This window comes from Patagioenas fasciata, chromosome 6, assembly GCF_037038585.1.
Source record: "Patagioenas fasciata isolate bPatFas1 chromosome 6, bPatFas1.hap1, whole genome shotgun sequence".
Lineage (NCBI taxonomy): Eukaryota > Metazoa > Chordata > Aves > Columbiformes > Columbidae > Patagioenas > Patagioenas fasciata.
Window position 1 is genome coordinate 22,369,504 of NC_092525.1, and position 27,427 is coordinate 22,396,930.

Consider the following 27,427-nt stretch of genomic DNA (forward strand, 5'->3'; position numbering starts at 1 on the left):
AAATTTTGGATCTCCTGCACAGTCTTTCTCTGCACTAATAAGGTGATTGACAGCAACAGATTTTCAGCTGAGCCAACGGTGTTGAATGGGGTGTAATTCACCAGTGAATTTCAGATATTTGTTGAGATGCTGGAGGTGCATGTTTTTCTCTTCAGAGCTCGGTATGGGGACTTTTTCCCCACGCAGCTCCTTCCAATCCAAGTCTCCTTACCCAGGTAGTTGCCCGGTTTTTTGTGCTGTCAGTCACAGTTATCTTTTTTCCCTTCCCTCAACCTCCACGTATTTCCAGTCTCATCACTCTCCTTTTCCTAGTTCCCAGTCCTGGTATTTTTCCTCTTTGTATTTTAATCAGTTTTGTTTCCTTTTTGGCTTTCACAGAATCACACAGAATTGGCTAGGTTGGAAAAGACCTCAGAGATCATCAAGTCCAACCCTTGGTCCAACTTCAGCCCATTTACTAGATCATGGCACTAAGAGCCATGTCCAATCTCAGTTTAAAAACCTCCAGGGACGGTGAGTCCACCACCTCCCTAGGCAGGCCATTCCAATGCCTGATCACTCTTTCCGTAAAGAACTTCTTCCTAATATCCAGCCTAAACTTCCCCTGGCAGAGTTTAAGCCCATGTCCCCTTGTCCTATTGCTAACTGCCTGGGAGAAGAGACCAGTTCCCACCTGACTATAACTTCCCTTCAGGTAGTTATAGAGAGCAATGAGGTCACCTCTAAGCCTCCTCCTCTCCAGGCTGAACAACCCCAGCTCCCTCAGCCTCTCACCATAGGTCATGTGCTCAAGTCCCTTCACCAGTCTTGTTGCTCTTCTCTGGACCCGCTCCAGCACCTCAATATCCCTCCTGAACTGAGGGGCCCAGAACTGAACACAATACTCCAGGTGTGGCCTCACCAATGCAGAGTACAGGGGAAGGATCACTTCCCTTGTCCTGCTGACCACACTATTTTTGATACAGGCCAGGATACCATTGGCCTTCTTGGCCACCTGGGCACACTGTTGGCTCATGTTGAGCTTGCTGTCAATCAGTACCCCCAGGTCCCTTTCTGTCTGGCTGCTCTCCAGCCACTCTGTGCCCAGCCTGTAGCGCTGAAGGGGGTTGTTGTGGCCAAAGTGCAGGACCCGGCACTTGGCCTTGTTGAACTTCATCCCATTGGAATCAGCCCATTTTTCCAGTCTATCCAGATCTCTTTGCAGAGCCCTCCTGCCTTCCAGCAGGTCAACACTGCCCCCCAACTTGGTGTCATCAGCAAATTTGCTGATGGTGGTCTCAATCCCCTCATCTAAATCATCAATAAAGATGTTAAACAGGACCATTAAGGTGGGGTCACTGGGTGCACAGCAGCAGTGAACTGTCTGCTCTCTTACTTGCTCATGGCAATTTGGGAACAGTAATTTTGTGGAAGCTTTGTCTTTGCTCACATAACCTTGAGTTGGAAGGAGCGACTTTACTTTCTTTTCAGTAGACAGTTGATCAGAAGTAGGATCGTTAGCAGTTTCAGGCAGACGACCTTTTTTCATGCTGCTTACGGCACCATGCTTTATGTTTTGTTGTGTAAAAGTTACTGTTATTTTAAAATATGTAGCTTACTTTTATTTAATGAAATTCTCTCTGCATTTCTTTTGTTATGAGCCTGAAGGGGAACTGATATATTGAGAAGGATAGTTACTTAAATTTCTTTATTTGTAAATGTACATTGTTCAAGTTTTTAAATTAGCAGGAATTGCTGTGTCAGACAAAATTTGGAGCTACAAAAAGAGCAGAATTAGTAATGCGTTATTTCACATCACCTGTTATGTGTCCTGCCTCCTTGGATGCATGATTTCTCATCCTTAGTGGTGCAGTAATACTGAATTTATAAATGGCATAGCTTACAATTTGTGTATTTATTTCAGAATAGTTTTTATTTTTGTCTCTAAACACTTTTATTTTATTTATCATAAACAATTTTATGTTGGTCTGATGATCCATGTATCAAGTTTCTTAAGCATACAAGTCTAAGTGGAACTCCACTGTACATCTTTCAAGAACTATTTCTTGCTGTAGGATAATAGCTTTCACGTCACAGCTATGTCAGTGATAGTGAATATCTGTGTGGGATCAGGTGTTAGTAACATTGCCCAGACCTTGTATTTTTCATCATGAGAATGACATAGGAATAGTGAAATTGTAGGTCTTGATTTTCATACTGATTCATCCTCTGTCTTCCCCCCCAGTAAATTCTGTTATAGTAAATAATGAAGTCATTTAGGTTGTAATTTTTGCTGATGTATATTAAAAAATAAAAAAAAAAGAGTAGCACATCAGACTAATTGCATTAAGTCCCCTGCAAACTGTTATTTAAGATGTAAATTGTATTTGTGACTTACTGTTTAATTATTTCAACTTGCAATGTGCTTTTCCCTTTCAATTGAAAAATAGATCAGGGTTTCCAAGGACAGTTTGGTAAAATGAATCCTCCTTCTGTCCCTTGGGACCATGGGACCCCTCCTACCCATTTTCCTCTCCTCCGAGGAGCGTGGCCTTACAATATGCCTCAGAACTACATGCAGCAGGGAAATGCCAGCTACCCACCGAACAAACCTTTCTACCCTCAAGGTACTAGAACTAGTTTGTGAATCAACAGCTCATGCAACATGTCTCTTTACTGTTTCAAAGGCTTTAAAAGCCAAGGAATCACGTTTCACTTGCTGCTAGGCTCCCTGGAACCATAATTGAACCCAAGAGTCAAATCAACGCTTCAGCTTCCTCTATGGATGGATGAAAATCTGTGTGGGAGGGGAGGGGTTAAATCAAGTTCTGAAATCTGAGCCAATTTGCAATCTGCTGCACTTCCAGCCTCTTTCTCCTTCCCTGCTGCCCTGTGTAAAGCCAGCTCGGCTTCAGTTGAGGTTGAGATGATTTGCCCATGAGCGTGTTCAGAATATGAAGAAATCGTTTACCCCATTCATTTTATTTGGCTTTTGTACCTTGTCTTGTGGAATGTCTCACAAAGATAAAAACTTGCAAGACCATGGAATAGTTGAGGTTGGAAGGGGCCTCTGTAGGTTACCTAGTCCACCCCTTCTGCAGTCAAAGCAGCACTAACTTCGCAGTTAGGTCGGGTTCAGTTATTCAGGGTGCCTCAGAGAACTGACTTTATCTCACCTCTTTGTGCTGCTACTGGATGGTAAAGTGTTCAGCACTTGGCAGGACTGGGAGGGGCTGTAGGAAAAAGGCATTTGGCTCCACTGAGAGTGAAACTGTGCCCAGATTTTACTTGGAGGCTTTGCAATGACCATGCTGCTGGGTCACCTAGTGTGAAGTGAGAAATACCAGCACCCGGTATGTTTTTCAAAATCTAATCTATTGGCTGTAGTGAGGTTTCCAAGTGACACCTGTATATATATTTTTGTTAAATAACTAAAGTAATGCAACAAAATGTCTTGATTCTGAGGGAGTTTTGGAGATAGGATTGAAGTAACACTGCATTGTCCCATTCAGTGGGTTAGCTGTACAGATAGCATTTGTGTCAGCCTAGTAAATGGCTTTACTTCTAAGTAAGATTAATACATTGACTATAGCCAAGTACTGTTAAATATATTTAATTTGCTGAAGTAATTGTAATCCATTTTCTTCTAGCTGGTCCACTGATGCAGAGTAACCAGAGGTTCTCGCTTCTGTCTCAAGGACACCCACACTTGAATCTGAATTACATTCAACAGAAAAAGTGAAATTTAATGGGATTGTGGGTGGGTGGGGGGAGGGGAGGAAAAAAATTCAGGTTCTGATTTAAAATCTTAATGCAAGGTGTTTAGATACAAGATTATTTAAGACTTTTTAAACTGTATCATTTGTACATAGATATGAACTATAGTTTTTACTAGTATCACAAAACTGAGTGATACAAATTTCATCTATTTTATTACCCTATTTTTAAGGGGAATTGTGTTTTGTTTTATCTTTATAAACTGTAAAGAGAGAGAATTTTTAAAATTAAGTTCTTTATTTTCTATTAGCTGTATTCATACTTTGGTTGCTTCAGACTTTATATATATTGTTCTAAAAAAAAAAAAATAAAATTAGAAGGGGATTTCATGTGTTGAAGAATTTGTCACTTCTATTCTTTACAGAACTATGTAGTGCCAAAAAACTTTTTAAAAGAAAAATAAAATTGCAAAAAAAGGACGTAAGACTTTTTTCCTCTTCCCTATTTGTATGTATGCTTGCATTTAATTGTAATTAGAAAACCAGAATAGATGAAAGATGAGTGGTTTTAATGAGGCATACAATCAGTGTGCCTGTTTTTCCCCATGCTGGTGTCATTGCATGTGCGGTTCACAGGCAACGTGTCTTTCTTTTAAAATACTTAAGGGAAGAGCATACCTAGAAAATCAGGTTCTAATATTGAGTAGTTCTAGAGATCACCTTTCATAAATTCACTTGGCATACTACTTTTTGTGTTGTCAACACTCCTTGGGCAACGTATGAAAATCTTTAAGCTGTAAACGCTGTGTTCAGGAGACAAAACTGTGAGTCTGTGCTCCTGAAGCAAGACTAGGAACAAAGGGCTGGTACACAAAGGGTTTAACACAACTGATTTCCTGTGATATGTAATTAAAGGTACTAAGGTGAAAAACTGTAACTTCAGTAAGAGCTTAAATATTCTGAATTTGAGAAACAGAATGTTTTCTGGTAACAGCATCAGAAGCGTATCATTAGACTTAAGGATGATTCTTACAAAGGAACCCGTAACAGCTGGGTGTTGGAGAGGGGGTTTAAATGTAACCTCTTGTTTTCAGTAAACACCCTGGATTATGACAGTCTGTGTTCCTTTCCTGTACTGGAGGTTTGAGATGGTTTAGGCTGGTAGCTCCTTAGTTTTTATAACTCAAACTTATTCTCACTTTGGCAAATAAATACAGTGGGTGTTTGTCAAAACAACACCCTGATTTGATAATTAAGCCAGCTTCAACTAGGAGTCTAAACTAAGTATTAGGAAAGAAAAAGCAAGGAGCCTTTAGAGACAATACGCCCAATTTTTTTTTTATTGCTCTTCACTAGTTTTCACAGGCCTTGAGAAAAACAATCATCAAATTCTATCACAAGGATGAGTAACTAACTACATAAAAAAGTATCCTTAGCTTTCTTTTAATTAAAAAAAAACCAAACAAACAAACAGCAACCAACACTTGTACAAGAAGAGAAGGATTAAAAGGGCTGCTACAGCAGCCAGCATGTATCCAGCTGTCCCATAAAGCAAAGAGGACAGTACTGGGCTGCAGTTCAAGGTCCCCAAACTGTGTGCTGGATTTGTTATTCATTCCCTCGCCGACTCTTCTTGTGACTTTTCTTAGATCTGAAACAAACAAACAAACAAACAAAGCCATATGACACAAGACTAGTAAGTGTTTTAAAAGACCAATGTAATTCATAGCAGTAAATGGTGCTTTCTGTGGTGAACTACAGGCAGTGTGACTTGACTACTACACAGAGGGAGGCACCATATGAAATATTTCCAACCTTGTAACATGACCTTCAATCCCCAAGATTCAGTGACAAGTAGGAGCTCCTACAGCAGAACAGACACCCTTAAAAACAAGCCAGGGCTTTACCTTTCAGGTGATTTGGAATGACTTCTGTGTCTGTGACTACGATGATGCCCTAGGACGTAAAAAAGTAACTGTTACTTCCATAGACCCTGGAATTCTTTTTTGATTTGCTAATACAGTCTGCTTCCAGTGATCAAGTGTCCCAAATAATGCCAGAACCACCCTCACCTTAATTAGGCACTCAAATTAACCTCCTGGCAAATAAGTGAAAAACAGACTCAAGGCAATTTTGCAGGTATTAACAAAGCTTTCCAGCTGTGCTTTCATATATAACTAGCAGTTTTATAAACCAGATTAAGCACCTTTGCTACCTTACTGACATAATGACACAGATTTTTCTTGCAGTGGATGTTCTGCTGATAAAGACTTGCCAGAATTAATCTGAAAATGACAAAAATACCTGGAGATTTAGATCTTGATCTGTGGCGCCTCTCCCTGGATCTGCTCCGGTGTCGTCTTGGGCTTTTGCTGCGATGCCTCTCCCGGCGTGGTGATGGACTGAAAGAAAGGAAGCTTTTAAGATAGTCATACTAAAAATGCACACATTTAAAAATTAAATAATAGAATAAAAGACTACCTTCTTCTCTTTGGAGAGCGGCTTCGCCTGTAATTGGGAAAAGAAAATGTCACTAAAAAGCAGTAGCAGAATCAACCCGTATTCTGAAGGAATAGATAGGGAGGTGCAAGAGATTCTGACTGAATCGTCATCTTCATGTCTATGCCTTGCTGCAGCCATCTGCAGCAACTAAACTAAAAATATTGCTCAAAAGAGCCATGCCTCACCTTCTCGGAGACCTGCTTCGGCTCCGCCTGTACCGCACAACTGGAGATCTGCGAGGTTTATCAAGGTCTCTGTAGCCTCTTCTGCGGTGGTCAGGAGAGGGTGCTCGCTCCAGCTGGAAACAACAGCAAGGAGGGAGGAAAGGTTCTGTAAGTCTTGTTTTGTAAAGGTTTTTATCTCTCACTAAGGATTTCTGAACAATTAACATAAATGATGAAAGTCACGCCATCAAGCTTTCCCATCCTCAAATATTTAATATTCAGAAGTGAGTAGTACTGCCTAAGTCTGCCAACTGGAAATTAAAATGGCCAGCTCCCATACTGTTGATTCTTGAGAAGTACAAAATTGACTGCGATGGTCACCATAACCTTCATCATCACCTTTAGTTCTCTCAGTTATACATGTATGGGAAACAATTTATCTGAGACATGTTTAATGCAGAACAGATCCAGATTTGTGAATTTCAGCAGACTGAAAAGCTGACAAACACAGAGCACTTGAGAACCACTTCAGGGTCTGACCAGTTCTCTCACCAGCAGCTTCTATGAAAATATGTGAAGTGGGGAGACAGGAGTTGCAAGCAGCCTCCTGAGGCCTCCCCTCAAATATTTCTCACAGGCCATAAAGTGTTCTGTGGTGGTTCAGCACTAGCTTTAACTATCCCTTTGCAAAATAGTTCACTAACCTTTTCATCTTCCTCCTCCTCTTCCTCACTAGATTCTACATCATCCATGTCTTCTTCCAAAGCACTGACACGAGGCTCAAGTTGCTCAGCTTCTTCCAGAACGTACCGTTTCTAGGAGAAATTTTCACTTTATCTTATGTAACCTTGTTCTTAAGAACAAGCACCTTAGGAGGCATTTCGTGTGCCAGAGGGGCAGGTATTGCAGCTTTACGCAACAAGCCAGCAGCTGATACAACTAGTGAATTTGATGCAGTTGAGAATTCAATAACCATCTACTTCTCCAAACCTGTAATCGAGGCAGAATGATATCGCAAACACGTTCCTCATGGAGTAGTTCATCAATGAATTCATCCACGTGCATCAGCTCAAATTCTGGGGGGGGAAGAAACAGCGTTTAAAAGACAAAGACTAGTGGCTAAAGATTAAACCCTTCAGACAATTTATGTCTAGTGGGCTGTACAAACAACAGACCTAAAATCATTCTCAGGGATGAGAAAAATCATTAGGCACATCCTGCATAAAGAGGGAATAGAGAGGCTAGGATTAGTCGAATTACCATGCTTAAACCAGTGCTCAAATAGCGTTTCTTTAGTATTTGTGGAACTGAGTTTCAGTTTCAGTGCCCAACAGAAAACACGAGCACTTGGCGACAGCAAAATAAACAACATAGTTTTCATTTGTAAAAGCATGACCAGCAAGACTATCCAAAGGATGAATTAGTAAAAGGTTTAAAAAAAGGTTGTTATGCCACAATTTTAAAGCTTATATTACTAAACAAAATTATCATTTTATCTAGCATAATAAAGTTTTTAACAAAAGGTATCAATGAAATACTAAGAAACCACAACTAAGAGCGCTTACCCCCATTTCTGTTCTGACTTTTTATTTTCCGATAGTCATTGTACAGCGGTTCAAGATACTTGTAGCAGTCAATGGCAGTGCCTGTCAATCTCATGTACAACGCACCAAGCATTCGGACATACCTGCAAAGCAAACCATTTCACGTATCTGAGCTTTTTCCATAGTTAATACTTTAGAAAGGAGTTCTTTCCATAAGTTTCTGAGGAAAATCAGTACACTAAAATGAATAACCGACCATTTAGACTTCAGGATTTCTTCTTCAAGTACTTAAGTATATATACATACTCAAGTACAGACAGAGCACTGGGTGTAGGGCGAGTGGCTCCAACTGCCCCAGTGAGGAGGCAAGTTGCTTCTGAAAGCAACAGGACAGGCAGAGACAGTTGGGGTGTTCAGCCTGGAGAAGAGAAGGCTCTGGGGAGACCTTATGGTGGCCTTTCAGTACTTAAAAGGGGCCTACAAGAAAGATGGAGGCCGACTTTTTTGCAGGGCCTGTTACAACAGGACAAAGGGTGATGGTTTTAAACTAAAGGAGAGGAGACAGGCTGGACATGAGGAAAAGATTTTTTACACTGAGGGTGGTGAAACCCTGGCCCAGGTTGCCCAGAGAGGTGGTGGATGCCCCATACCTGGAGACATCCCAGGCCAGGCTGGATGGGGCTCTGAGCAACCTGAGCTGGTGAAGATGTCCCTGCTCATGGCAGGGGTAGCACCGGATGAGCTGGGAAGGTCCCTTCCAACCCAAACCGTTCTGTGATTCTCTGACACAGATGAGCTTTCTGGGAAGAAAAGTCTCCTAGGGCCCGCTAAAAGCTGAACCCTGTGCTGAGGCTCCCCTGGCTTTTCTGGACACCCACATTTCATTCAGTACGACAACCAAAAGAGGTGAAAACCAAGCACATGCACCACGGACTCACTTAAAGTCCTCGTTCTTGATGAACTCCACAATGATGTCCTTCTCGGGCTGGATCTGCAGCATCTTCAGTGTCAGGCACAAGAACGGCGTCGGCTTAATGTTCCCACCGTAGACGCCCCCCACGTACTTCAGCTCCATGGCCTTGTCCACCACCAGCTCGGCTGCGAGAGGGACGGGCCGTCAGCGCGGGCTTCCTCGCACCGCCCCCCACCGCCCGCCCTGCCGTACCTGTGAGACCGAAGCACTCCTCCTTCCAGTATTTGGACTCGTAGATGCGGGTGCGGATGATCTTCTCCACCAGGTACTGCGGGTTGGTGCCGTGGATGCTGTGCGCGTCCTTCACCGTCCGGTTCGCCATGGCGGCCGCCGGATCCCCTCAGCTCCGCAGTAGCAGTAGCAGCAGTAGCAGCCGCCCCTCCCCTTCCCTGAGGGAGGCCGAAGCGCCTTCCGCTTCCGGGGCGCTGCCGCCATCTTATCTTCGGGCTTTTACAGCCCTTCCGCCCGCGGCTTCGGGCAAACAAGGCGCGACTTGCTGCGCGGGCCTCTCCCCGCCCCCTCCGCCCTGTGCGCGCGCGCGGCCGAGGGGGCGGGGCTCCGGGCAGCGCTTTGGCGCGAAATTCTATCCGAGTTTCCGGCAGGAGCTCGCGCTGCCGCCGCGCGCGCGGAGTCGGGGAGTCGCTGAGGCGCCGCGGTGAGTGAGTGAGTGAGTGGGGCGGGGCGGGGGGGGCTGGCGGCTCCGAGGAGGTGGACTGGAGCCCCTTGGTGTCTCTCCACGGCTGCGACCCTGCGGCTCAAACGACCCCTTCGGACGCCGCGGCCCCACAGGTCGCCTGAGCGGGGCAGCAGCCCCGGGCGGGCTCCCTGAGAAGGGCCGTGACCACCGCTCCGCCGCCTCTTCTGGAAACGGAGCTTGGGGCGGGTGAATGGAAGCGACCCCCGTGGCGGAGGGGGCGTTTTCCTCGGCCCTGCGGCGCGTTTTCAGAGAGAAAATTCTTGTTAAGGAAAAAAAACCCAAACAAACATAAGAGAGACGTTCGTGACGGTCTCACCCGGGTGGTCGCTGGAGGAAAAGCAGCGAGGCCGAGTCCTCAGCCCGGCCGTGGCGGCCCAGGTCACAAGCAGAAAAGAGCCGATAAACCTCCTCTGTGTAGGAAGCAGCCAGAAACAAAGGAATCGCGTGTCTGTCAGGTGTGTTAGTCAAGCGCTGGACGTGAAATAAAGGAATTTAAGAATAGCCCACGTCTAAACACCTTCCCTTTTTCTTCCTCCTGGCTCTGAACCAGCCGCTGCATGGCTGTGTTCTTCATACACACTGAAAGAATCGACCTCATTTCTGTGTCTCTTTCCCTGCTTTTATTTTTACATAGTAATGACAAAAAAATTGTTTCTTTGTTTTAGCTTTCCCTTAGGAATCATGAACACCCGGCAGAAAAGCAAAATTATCTACTCCTGGTTTGGAAAACCTACGAGCTCAGACAGAAAACTGAGGACTTTGCAGTACAAGTAAATAACGTTTATTTCTGGCTTGCTCAGGGAAGCTTAATGGGTGAATGTTTCTCCACCTTCCTAACATCATTCAGGTTAATGTGGCGGTGAGAGAGAATATGAGTAAGGTTTTGACCATTGTGCTGTGACACTGTGTATGTCACAAAGCTCTTGAATTATAAATTGTATAATGTATAAACAAAAATCATTTAAATCTATAAATAAGTGTTAACTGTCTTTTTGAAATATATATGAAATCTTTTAATCGGGAAACTCAATTGTAGGCTTCACAAGATGGAGCATAACTAGTTGTAAAATTGGCAGGTCATCAGCTTTGATGATGTATGAGTTATAAAGAATATGAAATCTTGCTTATCTGCATGTGTGCATCACTTTCTAGGGGAATCCTTATTATATCAGAAAGAAGCAGAACAGAAACCTGTATACAACTTGGAGAGTTTATTTTAGTTGAAGGAGAGAATGCTGATCAACCTTTTGTGGCACAACTACTGGATTTATATGAAGATGGTAAGAGAAATAAAAGTTTATCTCCTATCTCAGAAATCTTAAAATGTTCCAATGATACCTATTTCATGGGGATATGTTTAACCTATAACCCCTTATCACTGGCATAATCTATTAAGGAAATTAGGCTTTGGTAATCGCTGTATCTGTATTCACATGCTCCTCAAATATTTGAGGCTGATGGCTAATTTCAGCTACACTTGCTAGTTAAATAGAGAGCTTAAAGACATTAAATTTTTACAGTCTGCTTTCTTAGTTGTCTAATTTAAAAGAAAGGGTCCTTGAGGAAGGCAATGTGAGCTCATGCTTTATTTAGAGGTTGGAAAATCCCAGTGGAGCAAGAGCACTGCAGCCCTGAACCTTTAATCTTATTAGACATCAGGGAATTTAACAATAAAGGTACGAGGCTGAAAATACGGGGCTTGTTACTTCTGTCCCTTGCAGAGCTCCTTGTTTATAGAGAAAAGAACCCCTTGTTTCTAGAGAAAGGTAGATATCTGAAGATAAATCATGGAAGATGAGTGATACGAAGACTGTATCTGAGTCCAAATTAGAAAATGCTCATTAGCTGTGTCTGGTTTCTTTGAACAGCTTTGTTTTTCATTCACATATGAACACTTTAGAGAGGAACTTACTATTCAGTTGTAATATGTTTTGAATGTTCCTTTTAACTTTCCACACTGAATCTGTTCATAGTGTTTATTCAGACTTTGTTCTAGACATTTCAACAACAGGTTTCTCTGATTTTTTTAGGCAGTTAATAAATGTGTTTCTGGTTCAGCTCTAAAAAAACACATGTTGAAATTACAAATACTGCTCTGAAATTTCTTACTTTTCCTTTTATCTCACTCTTTTCAGTTAGTGGGGTCCAATTAGATCATATTTATGCAAATAAGGAACCTCTTCATTTGTGACAGTGAACTGGTGGATCAGCTGGTTCACAGGTATTTTGTGACTGAGATGCTATGTAGGTCTTATCTTAGTCCTTAAAAGTCTCAAATATTTTAATTTAGCTTAGAAAATGGGAATTGTAATGTCTTATCAGATGCTTTCTCAGCTGTGTCCAGGGAGGATTTCTGTCCGTGATGGCATTTCAGCTAAAGCCATTGAGGTCTGGTGATAACTATTTGTGATACAATAAAATTGTTAATGTTCACTGACTTATTTGCTTTGTTACAGGTGCTCAGCAGAAACGTGCAGTCGTGCAGTGGTTCTCTCATTTTACAGAGATACCTCAGAACAAACGGAAACTGCTTAAAAGAGAGGTTTTTCCTGGAGAGGTGTTTTTTGATCAAGTTTCTGGCTATGACACTGATATAGCTGTGGAGACCATTATTAAAAGTGTTGTGGTACGTACTGCAGCCCCTCTTACACACAGGGGGATGAAAGAAATGGAAACAATTTGAAATGCATAATAGAACAGCGCAGCTACTTTATTCCCTCCCAAACCAAATGTGTGATGTACATTTGTTAATGCATTTACCACAGGATAGGACAGTTGAAAACTGTTGATATTCTGTCTTTCCCCTATCTGAAAATGACTTTGGTTGTTGGCAGCCAGCTCATGGTAGAGGTTTATGTGGAAAGAAGTAATGTGATGTGAGTCCTGTAGCATGATAAACTTGTGCTGGTGTAAATGTAGGTTGAAGATGTTGCTCTGTACAACGAAGGGTTGTGTGAGTTCCAATAATGTCTGCGAACAGAAAATAGTTGAACGCTAAGATAACATTCAGTGTTAAGGTGTGTGTGTTTTTGTATTTTCTGGTTTTACAGGTAACACCACTACGTCTGGGGGAGGAGCTACCTATTAAATTCGAGAATGAAAAAACATTCTACGTAAAACAGTCTTGGGATGGGAAATGTTTTAAGCCTCTGTCCCCTGACATATTCTCTAAGCTGAAAGCAGCTAATAAGAAAGGAAGTGGCATCCCAAACTCTTCAAACTCATTTATTTCTTCAGACCTGACTTCTCCCCTGAAACAAGAGACAGAGAGAGTTGTTCGAAGTGCTACAAAACCAAAAAATGTTGAGTTGGAAATAGAATCAAAACATTCTGCTTCCAAGTCCTCCGTCGCTAAGGAGAGACATTCACAAAGAATGGCCAATGCCATCAAAACTCCAACAGCAAGGAAGAAGTTACAGTTAAACAGTATGTATATGGCAATATTCTGTCCATTCCATAGTTTTGAGCATAACATATTCTGTGCCTCTTCATTTTGGGTAGTTCAACCAATGGTAATATTCAACATCAGGATTTTTAGCTACTTTATTCAGGCTTTGGGGTTGGCCCAAGCCTTTTGTGTGCATCAGTTCTTTGTCTCATGCTTGTTATTTCAAGCAGCTGTACTCCTTATATTCAATTGTTGTTGCAAATGTTTTATTTGTAACTGGTAAGTCCAAGTTAAGCGCTTGTTAGCTGAAATGCTACCAGTCAACTGAATTTGACTTCGCAGTGTCTCACTTTCTCCAGTCTTCTGACTAACGGTGCACTAGAATGTTTACATTGGGCTGGTTGAATGTGTCACATTTTCAAACTGAAACCTGAGTAAAGTTGTAAGTGATGGAGGTGGATTAGAAAACTGAAAAAATCAGTTTGTACTCTATTTACTCATCTTTTTAGAGGAAGCGTATGCCCTATGTATGTACTCCTGGAGTGTAGTGCTATCTGCTTTAATCTAAATGACAACCACCAAGGCAGTCATACCTTGTCTTCTGAAAGTTAATCAAACCAGCTGTATTAAAGCTTGACAAAAGTTCATTTTGCTCTTAATTCCTAGGTCCCACAAGATCTCCTAAAACCAGGCTCCTGGGATGTGAAGTTTTGGAACTTTTGGATGATGACTGTGATACTGTAGCACCCTTAGAATTATCAGCTACTAAAAGAAAAGTGAAATTCACTGGCATTTTAGGCTCACCACCAAAAGTACCTCGTGCCAATGATAAGTCAAAGTCTGTATTTGATACTGCAGAGAACTGGTGTAGTGATACAATGCAATTATCCCCCTATAATAAGGTCAAAGACTGCAGCGAGAAACCTGAAAATCTCAAAAGGAAAGATGACAATATACCGTAAGTGATTGGCCTTTTTATAATTATTTTGGTATGGGACTTCTACTTGTATGTAGTTCTCTTAAAGCGCATTTATGAAAGACTTCTGGAGAGAAAAGCAGGTGAAGTCTCTGTACCATGTTTTGCCTGTTGAGATCACTGCAGGAAGGGGGTTTATTTAGCCTAAACAGTTACCAGTGTGCTGTGGTGAAGCTCTAGAAAGCATGTTCCTTGAAGCTGAATGAATGATTGGGGACATCATAAGAGAAGTTGGCTTTAAAGCTGGACACAAGCAGTTCCTGCTTACAAGAACAGAGAGATGATGTTGGAAATGGGAATAGTAGGATGATATGAAAGGAAATTGAAGCCGTATTGATCATTACAGTTTGTACTCATCAACATGGATAAAAATCTGTTTTCCTGCAGTACATATATCATACAAGCTCAAATGTGCTCTACTTGTGACAACTACTGAGATCTGTTGAACTATAGAAAGGGATGCAATTGGCCTCATGAGAGTTCTCACTGTTGTATGTAGGCTTTCATGCTAATCTTTATGTACAAATGAAATCAAAACTCAAAAAAAGGTAATTGTTTAGTATACCTTCACACAGCCTTTAAAAATGGCATTAAGCTGGGGCAGGAGGAGAATGGATCAAACTTTCATGTATAAAATATTGCAAGAAGCCAAAACCAAATCACGTTCCTCCTTTCCAAGAGTAAAGTTGTGGGTACAACACTTGGTAGATCTGCACCCTGTTCTTGTCACTTATTGTATAGCAAAAAGACATATACTTCTCAATTATAAGATAATGGCATTTAAGTGGTATTTATAGATCTAAAAAAAAAAATAAATCTGGGATCTGTCTACAAATAATTAAAGTAATTCATCTCATTGTGTCCTTTGAAGTAATAAGAAAGTTGTATTAACAGTAAAGAGTTTCAGTGGTAAGGATGAAGTGCCCAAGAAGACAACCAAGGAATTTCAAAACACAAATAGAAAAATACACTCCAAAGGGCAGATCAAAGAGATGCCCAAAGGAAATTGTGTTTGTCTTCTCTTGCTCTCAAAAAGAAAACCCAAACCAACCAAACAAAAACTCTACAAGCAAACAAAACCACAACTCTTTTGAGCCTCTGTCCCTTCAGCTTGGCACTGTTGTATTTGCAAAATAATTTGGCTGATAATTCAACTCTATCAGCATGTATTCAGTGCTCCTCACTGGTGTATGTGTGTCTAACTGGGGGAGTGAGGGAAAGCTGTTAATGTGGAGCAGCTGTCAGTCAATGTGAAAGAAATTGCTGTTGCCAGCTGAGGGTGCATCAGGAAACCAAGTGGTGTGATGTCAGAGATGTCTGTTTTGAACAAATGTTCATGCAGTCACTGTTGTCACAGCGTTGTAGCTCAGATAAGCAACTCTGACAGATAGAGGCTCAGGCTCTCTTTAGAATTTGCAGCTTTTCTCAACTGCTTCACAAAGCTTTACAGAAACACACTTTACTATAAAAATCTTTACAGTACAGACCATGAATGAACTATAGTAAATATTTTGTGGGGTTTTTTTTATTGGCAAAGATATATCGGAAAGTGCAAGAGAAGGACAATAGTGTACCCAGTATCCATGCCACAGCCAATCTGTAAATAACTATAAACAAGAATTTATGCTGGCTTGACATCCATAACAATTGAGCTTGAAGTTTGAAAGGCATTCTCCATCTTCACAAGTGTGAGGCAAAGAGGAAATAAAAATACCTTTGTGTTCTTTCTTGACAGTTTAACTGAAGATCAGCAACTGAGTATTCAGAGCCTTGTACTGACCCCTCGTTCTCGTAGAATGTGTGCACAAAAGACAAGCGCTCGCATTGCAGAGCAAATCAGGTAAACTTTTGCTTTCATGATACCTGATTTGGATTGCTATTGATAGCTTGAAGCCTTGATAGCTAACACAAATGGTTCTAGAGGTACAGCTTATTTGCAGCGTGAATGAAAATCATCTTATGTTCAGAAAGGGCATTGATCTGAACACTGACTTCCTTTAAACTGGTCTGTTAAAGAGCCATGGAAAATTAACAGGTCAGGTGGAAAATATGTTGGCTTGCTGATCATGGTAACTACAGAAAAAGTTGAAAACGTATCAAATTATACCCTGTGGTGTGTAGAGTTGTATGTATTTTTTTAACTCATTTCTGTTTCTCATAGCATATTAAATGCATTGAACCAGGAAGAGGATTCTCTGTCCAGCTCAGACAGCTCTTACTCTTCAAGTAGTGAGGAAGAAGAGGATGATGATGATGTTCTCTGTACACCAGAAAAGGAAACTAAATCAAGCAGAACATTCAGCACCCCAAAATCTTCAAGGAGGTCTTCAGTTCAGACTCCTGCTAAGACCCTGAAGAAAACTGTAAGATTCCATTTAAAAGAGCTGGTTTTATTCATTCTAAACCAATTGTTTGAATACCTGGTGGCTGTGACCAAAGTTGAGTATCTCAACTTCTTAGCTTTCAATGAAATGTTATTTTGATTTGTATGATCTTTGGTATGAGTATAAAACACTTGTGCATTGTGCATACTGTGACTTGCCTTTTTCTCTTTTCATCTTGTACTCTGGCATCCCCAGATAGTCTTTGTGCTTAAGTAATGTTCGGGAAACTTTTCTAAAAGATGAGTCTCCAACAGAAATTGCTCCATGTAGAAAATCTATTTGAGGTTGTAACTTTTCTTTGCAGCCCTTACCAGGAACACCCAAGACACCCCGGAATGCAACTCCTGAAATTCCCAGGCGCAACCACGCAGCACAGAAACCAGCCAGTATACTAGAAGAAGCCAGATTAAGGTAATGTGTCCTCAGGGGAGGAAATAGTATTTTTTGCATTAGGTGTGCGTAACAATAGACTGTGCTGAAATCAGGAAATACTGTCTTTACCATATTTAATAAATTTGATAAAAACACATTTTTTTTTAATACCAGAAAAACACTTGAGTTTACAGTACAATACTAGATTTACAAATGATAGTAGTATTTACAGAACTACTTTCACAATTTCAAATGATTATAACCAGTCCATGCTAAGTTCTTCAGAATTAAGTATCTGTCTTTATTTTGTGCAACATTAGAAAAATGAAGATCCTCTCTTATTAGCTTTAGATTGTGAAGTTACGATGTTTGACTCCTTTTAGTGTGTGAAAAAGCTTTACAGGTACTGTTGTAGATCTTCACAGTGGAAAAAAAATGCATTCAGGACTTTTAGTTTTTTCTGTTTCCTATAAGGGGTCTCCCCTGTTTTATCCTACCTCTACATCATCTTTTTTTTTTTTGGTGAATTTAACCAACTAGATCTTTATTGGTGTGTATTCATGTTGTTTGTTTACGAATGTGACTGTTCAGCCCTTTTAAAACTTAAAAGCACATATAGAGAGACTAGGCTATTTATTTTGGGATACTCGACATTGTTGTTCAGACTGAAGGTACATAAGAGAGATTTGAAAAACTACACACAACTGTGAAAGGTGGAGTGTCTGGCTATTTGTTTTCCTCAGTAGGTGCTTCAGGTAGAACTGCAAAACCACAAAACCTGGACCTCCTATTTCAATTTTCTTTTTCTTTTTTTTTAATGAAAAGGCTGCACGTTTCTGCTGTCCCAGAATCTCTGCCTTGTCGTGAGGAAGAATTCCAGGATATCTATAACTTTGTGGAAAGCAAACTCATTGATGGTACAGGAGGGTGAGTTTCTTGGTGACACTATAGCTGAGATCACATCTACATATGGCATAACAGCAGTTAATCAACACTTCTTTTATTTAAAATGTTATCATTTTGCTAAATTAAAATTCCTAGTTGAATTTTTGTGGTATATTTTTTCCTTAAGGAGGGTTGTGCAGAGAAATAATGTGGGCTCCTTTATTTTACAGATTCAAATTAAAGACCGAAATAAAACTGGTCAATTTTAAATGTCTGAAATAATTTTTTTTAGAGAGGTAAATTATATTTATAAAATATTTTAGGTTGTTAATTGCTCACTAATCATAAAAATCCTCATGATCTTCCAATGTGTTATGTGTCACAATTTGAAAATAAAGGAACAGAAATATAGGGAGCTACCTGAAGTGACTGGAGTAGTATTCAAGGCTGATCCCGGAGCTCAGGAATTCTGGCTCATTATTCCTAAGTGTGTTATCATTTTGCTCAGGCTGCTGAAAAGGTGTTGTTCTTCTGCAGGTGCATGTACATTTCTGGAGTGCCCGGAACAGGTAAAACTGCAACTGTTCATGAAGTAATTCGCTCTCTTCAGCAAGCTGCAGAAAATGATGACCTGCCATCATTCCAGTGTGTAGAGATCAATGGCATGAAGCTGACTGACCCTCACCAAGCTTATGTGCAGATACTAGAGGTAAGTAAAGCCCTTTTGATGACTCTCTGATTTGAAACGAGATCTTGGGCTTTACCATTGGATTCTCAGTGTGTTACAGTATTCAGGGAACTTAACATATTGCTACTTCCACATAGGCCTTATTAGATTGTATGCTTTTATCTTAAAGAAGGTTAAAAAACAATTAAAGCCATGGCCAACTTCTTGACCTGTTTTGCTTTCAGCCGCATGAAGGCAATGGCTTGAAAATAGCCTGTTATATTACCTCAGGTCAGGTTAAAAAGAAGTCTAAACTAGATTCTTTCTGTATTTTCCCCTTCTATAACTTTTTCTGCACATATATGCTTAAGAAGTTACTGAGATGACAACTGTGGAACTCAGTGTAGCAGTAGAATAATTACTAAGGAAGTCTTAATGGTTAATTGGTCTGTCATCATAGAAATCCAGATCAAGAGGAACCATCTCTGTCAACTATACTATATTTGAGATTTCTGTGACAAACTATTCTGCAGTGTCTCACCTGGGACTACTGACTGCGCTTGCGTTTATATGGGTGTGAATTTACCTTCACCCAATAGGCATTAGACATTAACTGCTCAAAACCATTGTCAGTGTAGGCTAACTTTAATCCAGCGACCTGGAAATGAAATCATGGTTTCCTGAAGCATCTATTCCATTTTCTTACACACTTCTGCTTCATTTACTTAAGTTTGATTGCTTCTATATGAGCAGGAAGTGACATAGATTGTTCTAATATCCCTATCCTCATCATTGGGAGTTAAATATATATATTTGTATCCTTTCCTCAAAGCAGCATAGATAGTATCTTGCTGTGGAATTTGTTGTAGCCAGATCACTGTGTTTCTTTAGCATAGTGAAAGGCTTTGTGACAATTACATTATTTCATGGTAATATTAATGTCTTCTAACTCTTTTTGTTCCTATCCCGTTCAGCATAAGTTAAAACCAAGCAGGAGTTAAACTTCCTATTTCCAGAGTTTTGGTTTGATTAACCTGCAACAGTGCTTAATCCTTGTCTAGTTACTGACAGGTCAGAAGGTGACAGCGACCCATGCTGCAGAACTGTTGGCAAAACTGTTCAGTATGCCTGGACCAAAGAGGAAGACCACGGTGCTGATAGTGGATGAGGTGAGACCAAGAATCCTTCATTCTCTTTCCTTGAAGTATTGTAAGAAATTAGTTTTTGGAGGATGGAAATAGAACTTGTACGTGCTTAGAGTATTTCACATGTGATCTAAAAGGAACAGACTTACAAGACACACAAATAGTTCTTCTTAGCCTTACTAGGAAACTGAATTCAAACGGGCAAGTATTGCTATGCCATATTGTTCTCTGGCTTGGATTTCTCGTTGGTTTTATGTTTTATTTTGGTCCAGGTTATAGAATGAACTGTTCTGTCAAGTCCTACATACCATATATTTCAACTGTGTTTTGTCTGGAAGCTGCTGCTTTTCCAGTAAGAAAACTCAGTGAAATAAGTCATATCCAGTTTTGAAACTCCTTAAATGTGCTATATTCAGTAATAAACAAATGCACGCTTATTTTTTGCTGTAAGCTAATTCTGGTTCTCACATGGAGGGCCTTTTAATCTTGTTGGATGGGCTATTAAGGTCACAGTTGTGTTTAAAAACTCTAGCTGTTTAATCATGCTACTGTGATTAATACTGTTCAAGCATCTAGTAGGACTGTGTTTTTCCAAAATATATTAGAGCCCTAATTCAGAAAATTCAGTCCTATTAGTAGATGGATAAAGGAAACAAAACATAGACGACTTGTTCAGAATCACGTAAGAAGTCTTCTGTGGCAGAGCTAGCTCTCTCAAACCCCCATCAGGTATTGTAAATACAAGGCCATTCTTTTTCAGTTTAATTCTTCTCTTTCTATCTCTGCAGCTTGATCTTCTGTGGACCCGGAAACAGAATGTGATGTACAATTTATTTGACTGGCCAACTCAAAAGCACTCAAAGTTAATCATCTTGGCCATTGCTAACACCATGGACTTGCCAGAGAGAATCATGATGAACAGAGTAGCTAGCAGGCTGGTATGTCCTAGCAGTTTTGTTGCTGTGCAATAAAATGAGAACAGATTAATGTATGCAATCAAAAGTAATCCCGGAGAAAGGTAGGACTGGTTACGTCAGAGATTAAATAATGTGTTTATAATTCCCTCTCCAGAGGGCTGATAATGAACACATAAATCTTAGCAAAGTAAATTTAGAAGCCAGCCTGCTAATCAGATGTTATACTGTGTAAGTACACTATGTTCTTGTAAGAATGAATTAAGAATGCAGATGTCTTTTCAAACATATTAAGATCTGGATAATCAAATGTCATGCTTCATGGTTAAGCTGCTTATTCCACAGTTCAGAAGAATTCCCTTCTGGCTTCCCTTCCTCTTTCTCTTTTCATTCCAGGCACCTCGTTACTTGTCTCTGCCATCATCAGCTGCTAGATTTTATTGCTTGGTTACCTTTGGACAGAAAGTTGGATGCACTCTGCACTTGTGCTGCATACATTTTCTTAGGTCATCTCTTCATCACTGCTCTGAAAAGCGATTTGCAGAAACAGTGCTCTGCTTCCATCCCTCTGGGACTCAAAAATAGTTCCACAGTGTGAATTGCTTTCCCCTGCCCACCAAACCTGCAGATCAGCTGAGTCCATGTAGTCACAATAGAGGAGAATTTTGCATAAGAAATGCAAGACTCAGGCCTGCTGTGGAATACGAAAGGCAGTGTGCCATCTGTAACATAGATTGTTCTCATCTGAAAGCAGTTTTTATGAGCTTGAGCCAGAATTCTTGACTGATTGCTAAAGTGAAGTCAATAGCATGACTCTATACACATATACAAATTTGCTGAAGGACAGATGACTATTTAGTCATAGCTTCTGCTATTACTGTATTAAAAATAAAATGTAAACAGCTGTAATAAAAAGATTTTCATATTAGGTGGCTCTGATTTGTTTACAAGTTTTGTAAGATAAATTTGAATTCTAAGCAGCACTTCCTTCTCAGGCCTTGCAGTTGGGAAGTCCAACTAGGAGTTCTCAGTCACAGCTTTGTGGATTTGCATGTTTATTTCAAAAATATTAAGTGGAAAAATTTATTAAAACATATCACTTGGAGAGGAAGGACGTGAAAGAGAGAGTATTCCTACCAGAGAAAATTAACTATGCAGGCTATGCTTGCACAGTGGAGAGTTTTCAAGTGCTACCAACACTTCTGACTGTATTGTATTATTTACTGTAGGGCCTCACCAGAATGTCCTTTCAGCCCTACACCTTCAAACAGTTACAGCAAATAATTTCATCCAGACTGAACAGCATTAAGGCATTTGAAGAGGATGCAATTCAGCTGGTTTCTAGAAAGGTAAGCATGGTGCAGATGTGTGTCCTTTGCACTAGGTGAGGAGTGGGGGACACAGGCAAGAATTTCGTAACAGTAGTCAGACTTGGTTGTGTGTTCTGTATTGGAGATGAAGCAGGGCACAAGTAACAGATCATACATTATGCTCTTTGCAAGGCATACAGGCTATTTTTGCAGGAAACATTGCTGAAGCGGTGTCCTTGCTTTTTCCACCTACTTTCAGAAGGCAGCGGTCTATTAAAAGAGCCGGAGGCACGACAACAGGAGCTGTGATAATGCATGATGATGTCAGCTTTCTCCAGTGTTTGGCATAATGAAAGTCATTGGATGATCTTGGAAACAAATAATATGGCAGTGGAAATATCCATATTTGTTTTCTTTCCCAAGAGGTTTAAAGCATTGGCATAATAGACAGTACCTTTTCTGTTACCAGCCTTAATACTCAGTTGTACAAAAACCCAAATAATGCGTTAGGGATCAGTAGCTTCTCAAATTAAGATGTATGCATTGTTTAATGTCTTATGTTAGCAATTATACATTAAAACAATCTATTAAAATTTTGTTAGAACGTGTCAACCAGTATACGCTTAAACCTTTTCTGTGAAGCATCATTGTAGAATTAAAAAATAATTCATAAATATGTCAGAAGTAAATATAAGCATTTGTTTTGTTATGAAGGAACCACCTTTTTGTAAGAACAGTAGTGATGATTTTGCGGACTGAATACTCTGCGATGTTTTCCAAGTATGATTTTCTTTTTCAGAATATCTAGTAAAATAGCTCACAATTAGATTTTCCAAAGAGTTTCTCATGCTTGGCTTCTAGGGCTTAACACATGTTATCAGAATCTCTTAGGAAAACTAGGCCAGCACTGTATCAAGTGAATGTTCATAGCTTTATTAAAATTGTAAACCACAAGTGGGGTTTTAAGAAGTATGTAGTTTCAGAAATTTCAGACACCTGGGCACTTACAGACTTAAATTCATTATCCCAGATGTTTGAGAACTACTAAAAATGTTAGTGTACTCTTAATATTTTATCGAGTATGGAAAAACTGAGGAGCTATTCCTCCCCACCCTCCTGTTGTTTGTTGGTTTTTTTTTTCCTGTGTGAACATGTATTGTGGTAGGATCTTTATTGATAACATTTCTGAAAACTTTTGGAGTTGAACTGAACTGCTGACATTGAATTTCCCTTTTAATTTAGGTTGATTTTATTTATTTATTTATTTAATTATTTTTAACCTCTGACTTCTGTGGTTATAGAAGAAAGTTTGGTCTTCAATTTGGGATGACCAGATTGGGATGAGGCTGCGGGATGGTTGCTTCTGTTGGTTTTGGACAATAGGATTGTTATTTAAAATCTGGGATTCTAGTAACATAGTTCACAGTAGGATTGCTCTCCTGTTTTGTGGTCAGGTTGTTTTGGTGTGGTTGTGTTGTTGTTTTTTCTATTGATTCTTGCTAAACTCTTCTCTCAACTTGTGGGAAATATTACTACAAACCTGTCATGTTTACTTTCAGGTCGCAGCACTGTCTGGTGATGCAAGGCGTTGCCTTGATATCTGCAGAAGGGCCACTGAGATCTGTGAGTTTGCTAGCCAAAAGAGAACCCCTGAAATAGTCAGGATGACCCACGTAACAGAAGCCATAGATGAAATGTTTTCATCACCATATATAAAAGCAATCAGGTAAAAACATTTCTTAGAGGTGTTTCTTTGTTTTTGTGTCTTTTTCACTCGGCCATTTTTTCTGAAAACATTCCTTCATTCCTCCATGTCCCCACCACCTCTTGGGAAGCATGTATGATGCATCATGCTTTGTTGAAGCAGGATACAAACCAAACCTTGCAGCACAGCCAGGAGAGAGACGTACAAAATAGGAATTAAAGATTGGGGAAACAAAGTCACAGGAATCACTTGTACAGGTATATACAGGATGCTTCCATGTTAGTGTGTTAGCTCAGATCAGGAGAGAGCTTTTGAAGCTTCCTGATTGTCCCGGCTTACTGTACATTGATTTTTCTGAACAGTAGTTTCCAAGTACATATTTTTAAATTCCTTCCAATTGGAACTAAATGTGGAAGATACACTCAGGAGCCCACAGCCACAAATGCTACTCGTCACTCAGCATACCACACCAGATTTAGAACTAGACTGAAGGAAAAAAAACCTCAGATGTGCATAGCGTAGACATCAGGTCCTCAAGAATCAACTATTGCCCTCTCTATATCCATGTGTATTATGCCATTGTCTTTGCTCGCTTTATGCCACCACAGATGTCTGAGCAGAACATCAGACTTTCCCATTTGAACTGGTTTATTTCTTTAACATAAATAGATCCTGTTAGGGCTTCTAAAAGGCCTCCTGAGGGAATAACACGTTGCCTTTTAGTGGTCTGTACAAGCAATAACTGGTAAAGTGCTTGACCCGTTTCTGGTTGAGAGAGAATCTGTTTCTTCAGGAAGTGGGGGATACTAAAGGCTGCAAATATGATATTTTGCTCGATATGCAAGTATGTGCTACTTATGCCTGAAAGCCTCAATGCTAATTTGTTAATTCATAAATATAAGTTGACCATAACACACTGTAGAATATGTATGGAATGAAATGCTGTGTTCAGATACATTGAAAGAGAGGTGAGGTGAGATGAAATGCAGTGTATTGTGGTGCCAGAGATACAGGCTGTAATATAGTGGCTAGTTGACATGAGCTACCTCTCTCAGCTAGAAAAATATCCTGCATTTAAACATGTGGTTACCAAGCAATTTCCCTTACAGACTTAATCCTAAGTTTTCATAAGTCCTAAATGTGGCAGATTGATTTTTGTCTGTTTTGTTTTGATATTCAGGAATGCCTCATTGCATGAACAAATATTTTTGAAAGCAATTTTAGCAGAGTTTCGCAGGGCAGGAGTTGAAGAGGCAACAGTTCAACAGGTAAGCTTAGGTTTCAGAGTACTTTTTTTTTTTTCTTTTTACAAAAAGGGCAGCATTGACAAAATCATCAGGCAAAAGTGTAAATAATTAAATATTTGGGCGTTTAATTCTTAAAATTGGATGCATGACAATATGATAGCTGTCCAGGCCAGGTGTAAAGCCTAATTGAATGCTACCACCCGTTTTTCCATGAGACTAAATACTTGAAATTGGAAACACCTGCTGTTGTATTAATGTTACCAGTGATCTGGATCACAAAATTTTTATTTTTTTGGCCTGCATCTGAAAATATTGCATGACTCCACCTAACATGCTTTATAACAGGAAAAATAAAAGAGAACCTGAAAATATCAGGCAACATAGTTCAAGGAAGAAAACTGGAAGCTGATTCTAACTTCCATACCACTGTCTTTCTCAATAGAGGCAGATAAGCCACTGGTCGCTTCAATTTTTTAGTAGACCCATGAAATACTTGACACCAGCAGAGCTGTGAAGAGTCCGCACAGAGTCCATTTCATGATTCACAATATGGAAACTAAATGTTAATACTTAAAAAAATGTTTAGAACTATATGTATAAAATAACCTGCTAGTTTTGTGTGGTGCTACAGGTTTGTAAATGAGCAGTTGAATTGCGTTTTCCATTATTGGCTCCCGAACATCTGCATCAGTTGTTCGTGTAGATAGACTGTGCAATTGGTTCTTGAACTTCAAAGGATATTTTGTTAGGCTGATCTGTTAAGTATTTCCCCTCAGTTTTCCTCTAACACCAAACAGGTGTCAGCCTGTCATCCAGTCTCTGTAATTAGTTGGGGAAAAATGTTTATTATTACAGCATGAGAGAAAATTTGGGGCCAAAGATGTCCCTTCTCAGTTTAATCCTGTTAACTGATGAGCTGACAGATACTGAACAGGTAATAAATATTGGAAGGATTGGCTTGAGAAATGCTTTACGTTTAGGCCTGAATTAAGGCCTGCTATTTCTAACTAGAAAAGCAGAAGACCTCAACCGATTCTTGTTACTGGTTTACTGGTCTGCATGATTTGTGACCAGTGCATCCTCCTGTGCCTGAATGTGTATCAGGCCTTTGTAAGCTGTGATCTTTCATGGTTGTAGTCAGTGTGACTTCTCCTTATTGATCACTGGGCCTGAATATCAGTCCTGAGTGAACTGATATGTAATGAATTATAGGTCAGCTCTTAGTCTGCTGGATAAGCTTTAGTCCATATAGTCCAGGGAAGAAGAGATAAAATAAGAGTTAAATTGCAGACAAGGTAGGTTGCTAATTATTTTCCTTTTTGGCTATATGAAAAAGGAAACTATAGCTTGGAATTGTTACTTCATTGACAAAATCCTAATTGTTTGTGCTAAAGCAGCACCATGTGAGCACTTCATCTCAAGGGCCCAGAGTCAGGTTCTCCCCCTCTCCCCTGTGGAGGGAAGGAAGCTTCTCTTTTCCACCATGGCCTCGGATTGCAGCAGGACATAAACATGACCTGTGTCCTTTTCCCTTTTTTAATAGGTCTATCATCAGCACGTAGCATTGTGTAGAATTGAAGGCATGCAGAGTCCTACAGTATCGGAACTCATGGGAATTTGTTCAAGACTTGGCGCCTGCAGGCTCTTGCTGGTGGAGTCCAGTAATAAGTATATTCATATGCGGGTGCGACTCAATATCAGCCAGGATGATGTCATGTATGCACTCAAGGATGAATAAGGCAATAGAGTTTTAACTTTTTTAATAAGTATAAATATTTTATATATTGTCTATTTTTATTTTTTTAATTGCTGATGAAGTGGTAATAGTGAAATGTATTTTTAATAAATTCTTTGCTTAAATGTATTAAAGCACCCTTTATATAATAAAGAATTTGCTTCAAAGCATTTTAAATATTTGAAATCAAACTGTTTTAAAAGTATTTTTATTTGCTGGTAACTAGTCTCCTTTCAGCTGAGGTGTATGAACTTGAAATTGATTTATTGCATCACCACTAAGGCTAAGAAGGTTATAGGTTTTTGATTACTTGCAGTGTCTGTGGCATTGCAGTTCATGTAGCTTTTCTTTGTTTTGTTGAGTATAAAAGACATAATTAAAAAGTGCTTTAACTTATATGATATAATGAAAAAGAACTTTCAGTTTGAAATCAAGGCTGAATGTTTGAATTGAGTGTGTTTGCTACCAGGAAAGTAAAAATACCAGAAAAAATCTGTCACTCAAGTGACCGACTTCTGTGTCGATTGAAGGATTGATATTAAGGATTGCTCCAAAGGAATTGCCTTGGGTGCTGCAGATCTGTTGAAATCTGCTGTTGTAATGGAACTGTTTACAAGATGTATTAGTCATTTGGAGGTGGAGAGTTTGAAAACACTTTTAAAAATTATGTTGCTGTGGAGCAGTGTCCAAAAATTGTTGTTCAGTGATGTTATAAATAAAAAATGGAAGTGTCCTGAACTGTGGGTACTAGAACGGTGACTCCTCAGAGCTCATTTCTGTCGGATTGTAATATTAGACAAAGAATTAGCAGATGCCCTCTCAAATTGAATGTGGTACTTGTAACAGCTACAGTTGGTATAGCAGGCTTAAAACGTGGTAGCAGCTTCAGATAACTCTAAAAAAATGGATGTTAAATAGACTGGTTAGTGAGAAAACTTTGTCAGTGAAGTTGTTTTTGTGTATTATATTTCCTAAATCCTATAAGTTATTATTAACAAATTAATTAACACAGACCAGTAGAACAGGTAAGTTGGAATTTCAGCTTTTTAGTTTCAAAATACACAAATGAAAAGTCGGTGGGGTGTGTAACTATCGCCTGCAAGGCACCGTTGGGGGTCTGAAGG

The 27,427-nt window shown here is 39.9% G+C and overlaps 3 protein-coding genes across 8 annotated transcripts in view; 2 read left to right on the top strand and 1 right to left on the bottom strand.

Moving 5' to 3' along the window:
- Window positions 1-6,191, top strand: part of TUT4 (terminal uridylyl transferase 4) — a 50,929-nt gene extending 44,738 nt beyond the window's left edge. For 3 of the 4 annotated variants that reach the window (XM_065841655.2, XM_071810232.1, XM_065841656.2), the window contains exons 29-31: window positions 2,430-2,606; window positions 3,630-3,717; window positions 5,945-6,191. In XM_065841655.2, coding sequence (XP_065697727.2) covers window positions 2,430-2,606; window positions 3,630-3,717; window positions 5,945-5,984 — 305 coding nt within the window. In that variant the 3' untranslated portion in view covers window positions 5,985-6,191. The remainder of the gene's footprint in view (window positions 1-2,429; window positions 2,607-3,629; window positions 3,718-5,944) is intronic. The other variant, XM_065841657.2, reaches the window with a different exon arrangement.
- On the bottom strand, window positions 5,013-9,275 carry PRPF38A (pre-mRNA processing factor 38A). Its single transcript, XM_065841660.2, has 10 exons — window positions 9,071-9,275; window positions 8,844-9,003; window positions 7,927-8,048; window positions 7,352-7,437; window positions 7,066-7,176; window positions 6,383-6,495; window positions 6,177-6,203; window positions 6,000-6,097; window positions 5,603-5,651; window positions 5,013-5,346 (listed from the first exon to the last, which is right to left on the bottom strand). Exons 1-10 carry the CDS (start codon window positions 9,198-9,200, stop codon window positions 5,304-5,306), a joined length of 939 nt encoding a protein of 312 aa, XP_065697732.1. The 5' UTR covers window positions 9,201-9,275; the 3' UTR covers window positions 5,013-5,303.
- A 97-nt stretch (window positions 9,276-9,372) lies between these two features.
- Window positions 9,373-27,056, top strand: ORC1 (origin recognition complex subunit 1). 3 transcript variants are annotated; one of them, XM_071810234.1, is made up of 17 exons: window positions 9,373-9,533; window positions 10,241-10,345; window positions 10,728-10,855; window positions 12,032-12,201; window positions 12,626-13,001; window positions 13,630-13,921; window positions 15,675-15,779; window positions 16,101-16,302; window positions 16,628-16,734; window positions 17,521-17,622; window positions 18,118-18,289; window positions 19,309-19,416; window positions 20,181-20,330; window positions 21,536-21,655; window positions 23,176-23,342; window positions 24,502-24,589; window positions 26,112-27,056. In XM_071810234.1, the coding sequence occupies exons 2-17, from the start codon at window positions 10,257-10,259 to the stop codon at window positions 26,304-26,306; spliced, it is 2,571 nt and encodes an 856-aa protein (XP_071666335.1). In that variant the 5' UTR covers window positions 9,373-9,533; window positions 10,241-10,256; the 3' UTR covers window positions 26,307-27,056. The 3 variants fall into 3 exon arrangements, with proteins under 3 accessions (XP_071666335.1, XP_071666334.1, XP_065698788.2); XM_071810233.1 differs by having other exon boundaries at window positions 9,523-9,541; XM_065842716.2 differs by lacking the exon at window positions 9,373-9,533 and adding an exon at window positions 10,012-10,030.
- Window positions 27,057-27,427: the final 371 nt, after the last annotated feature.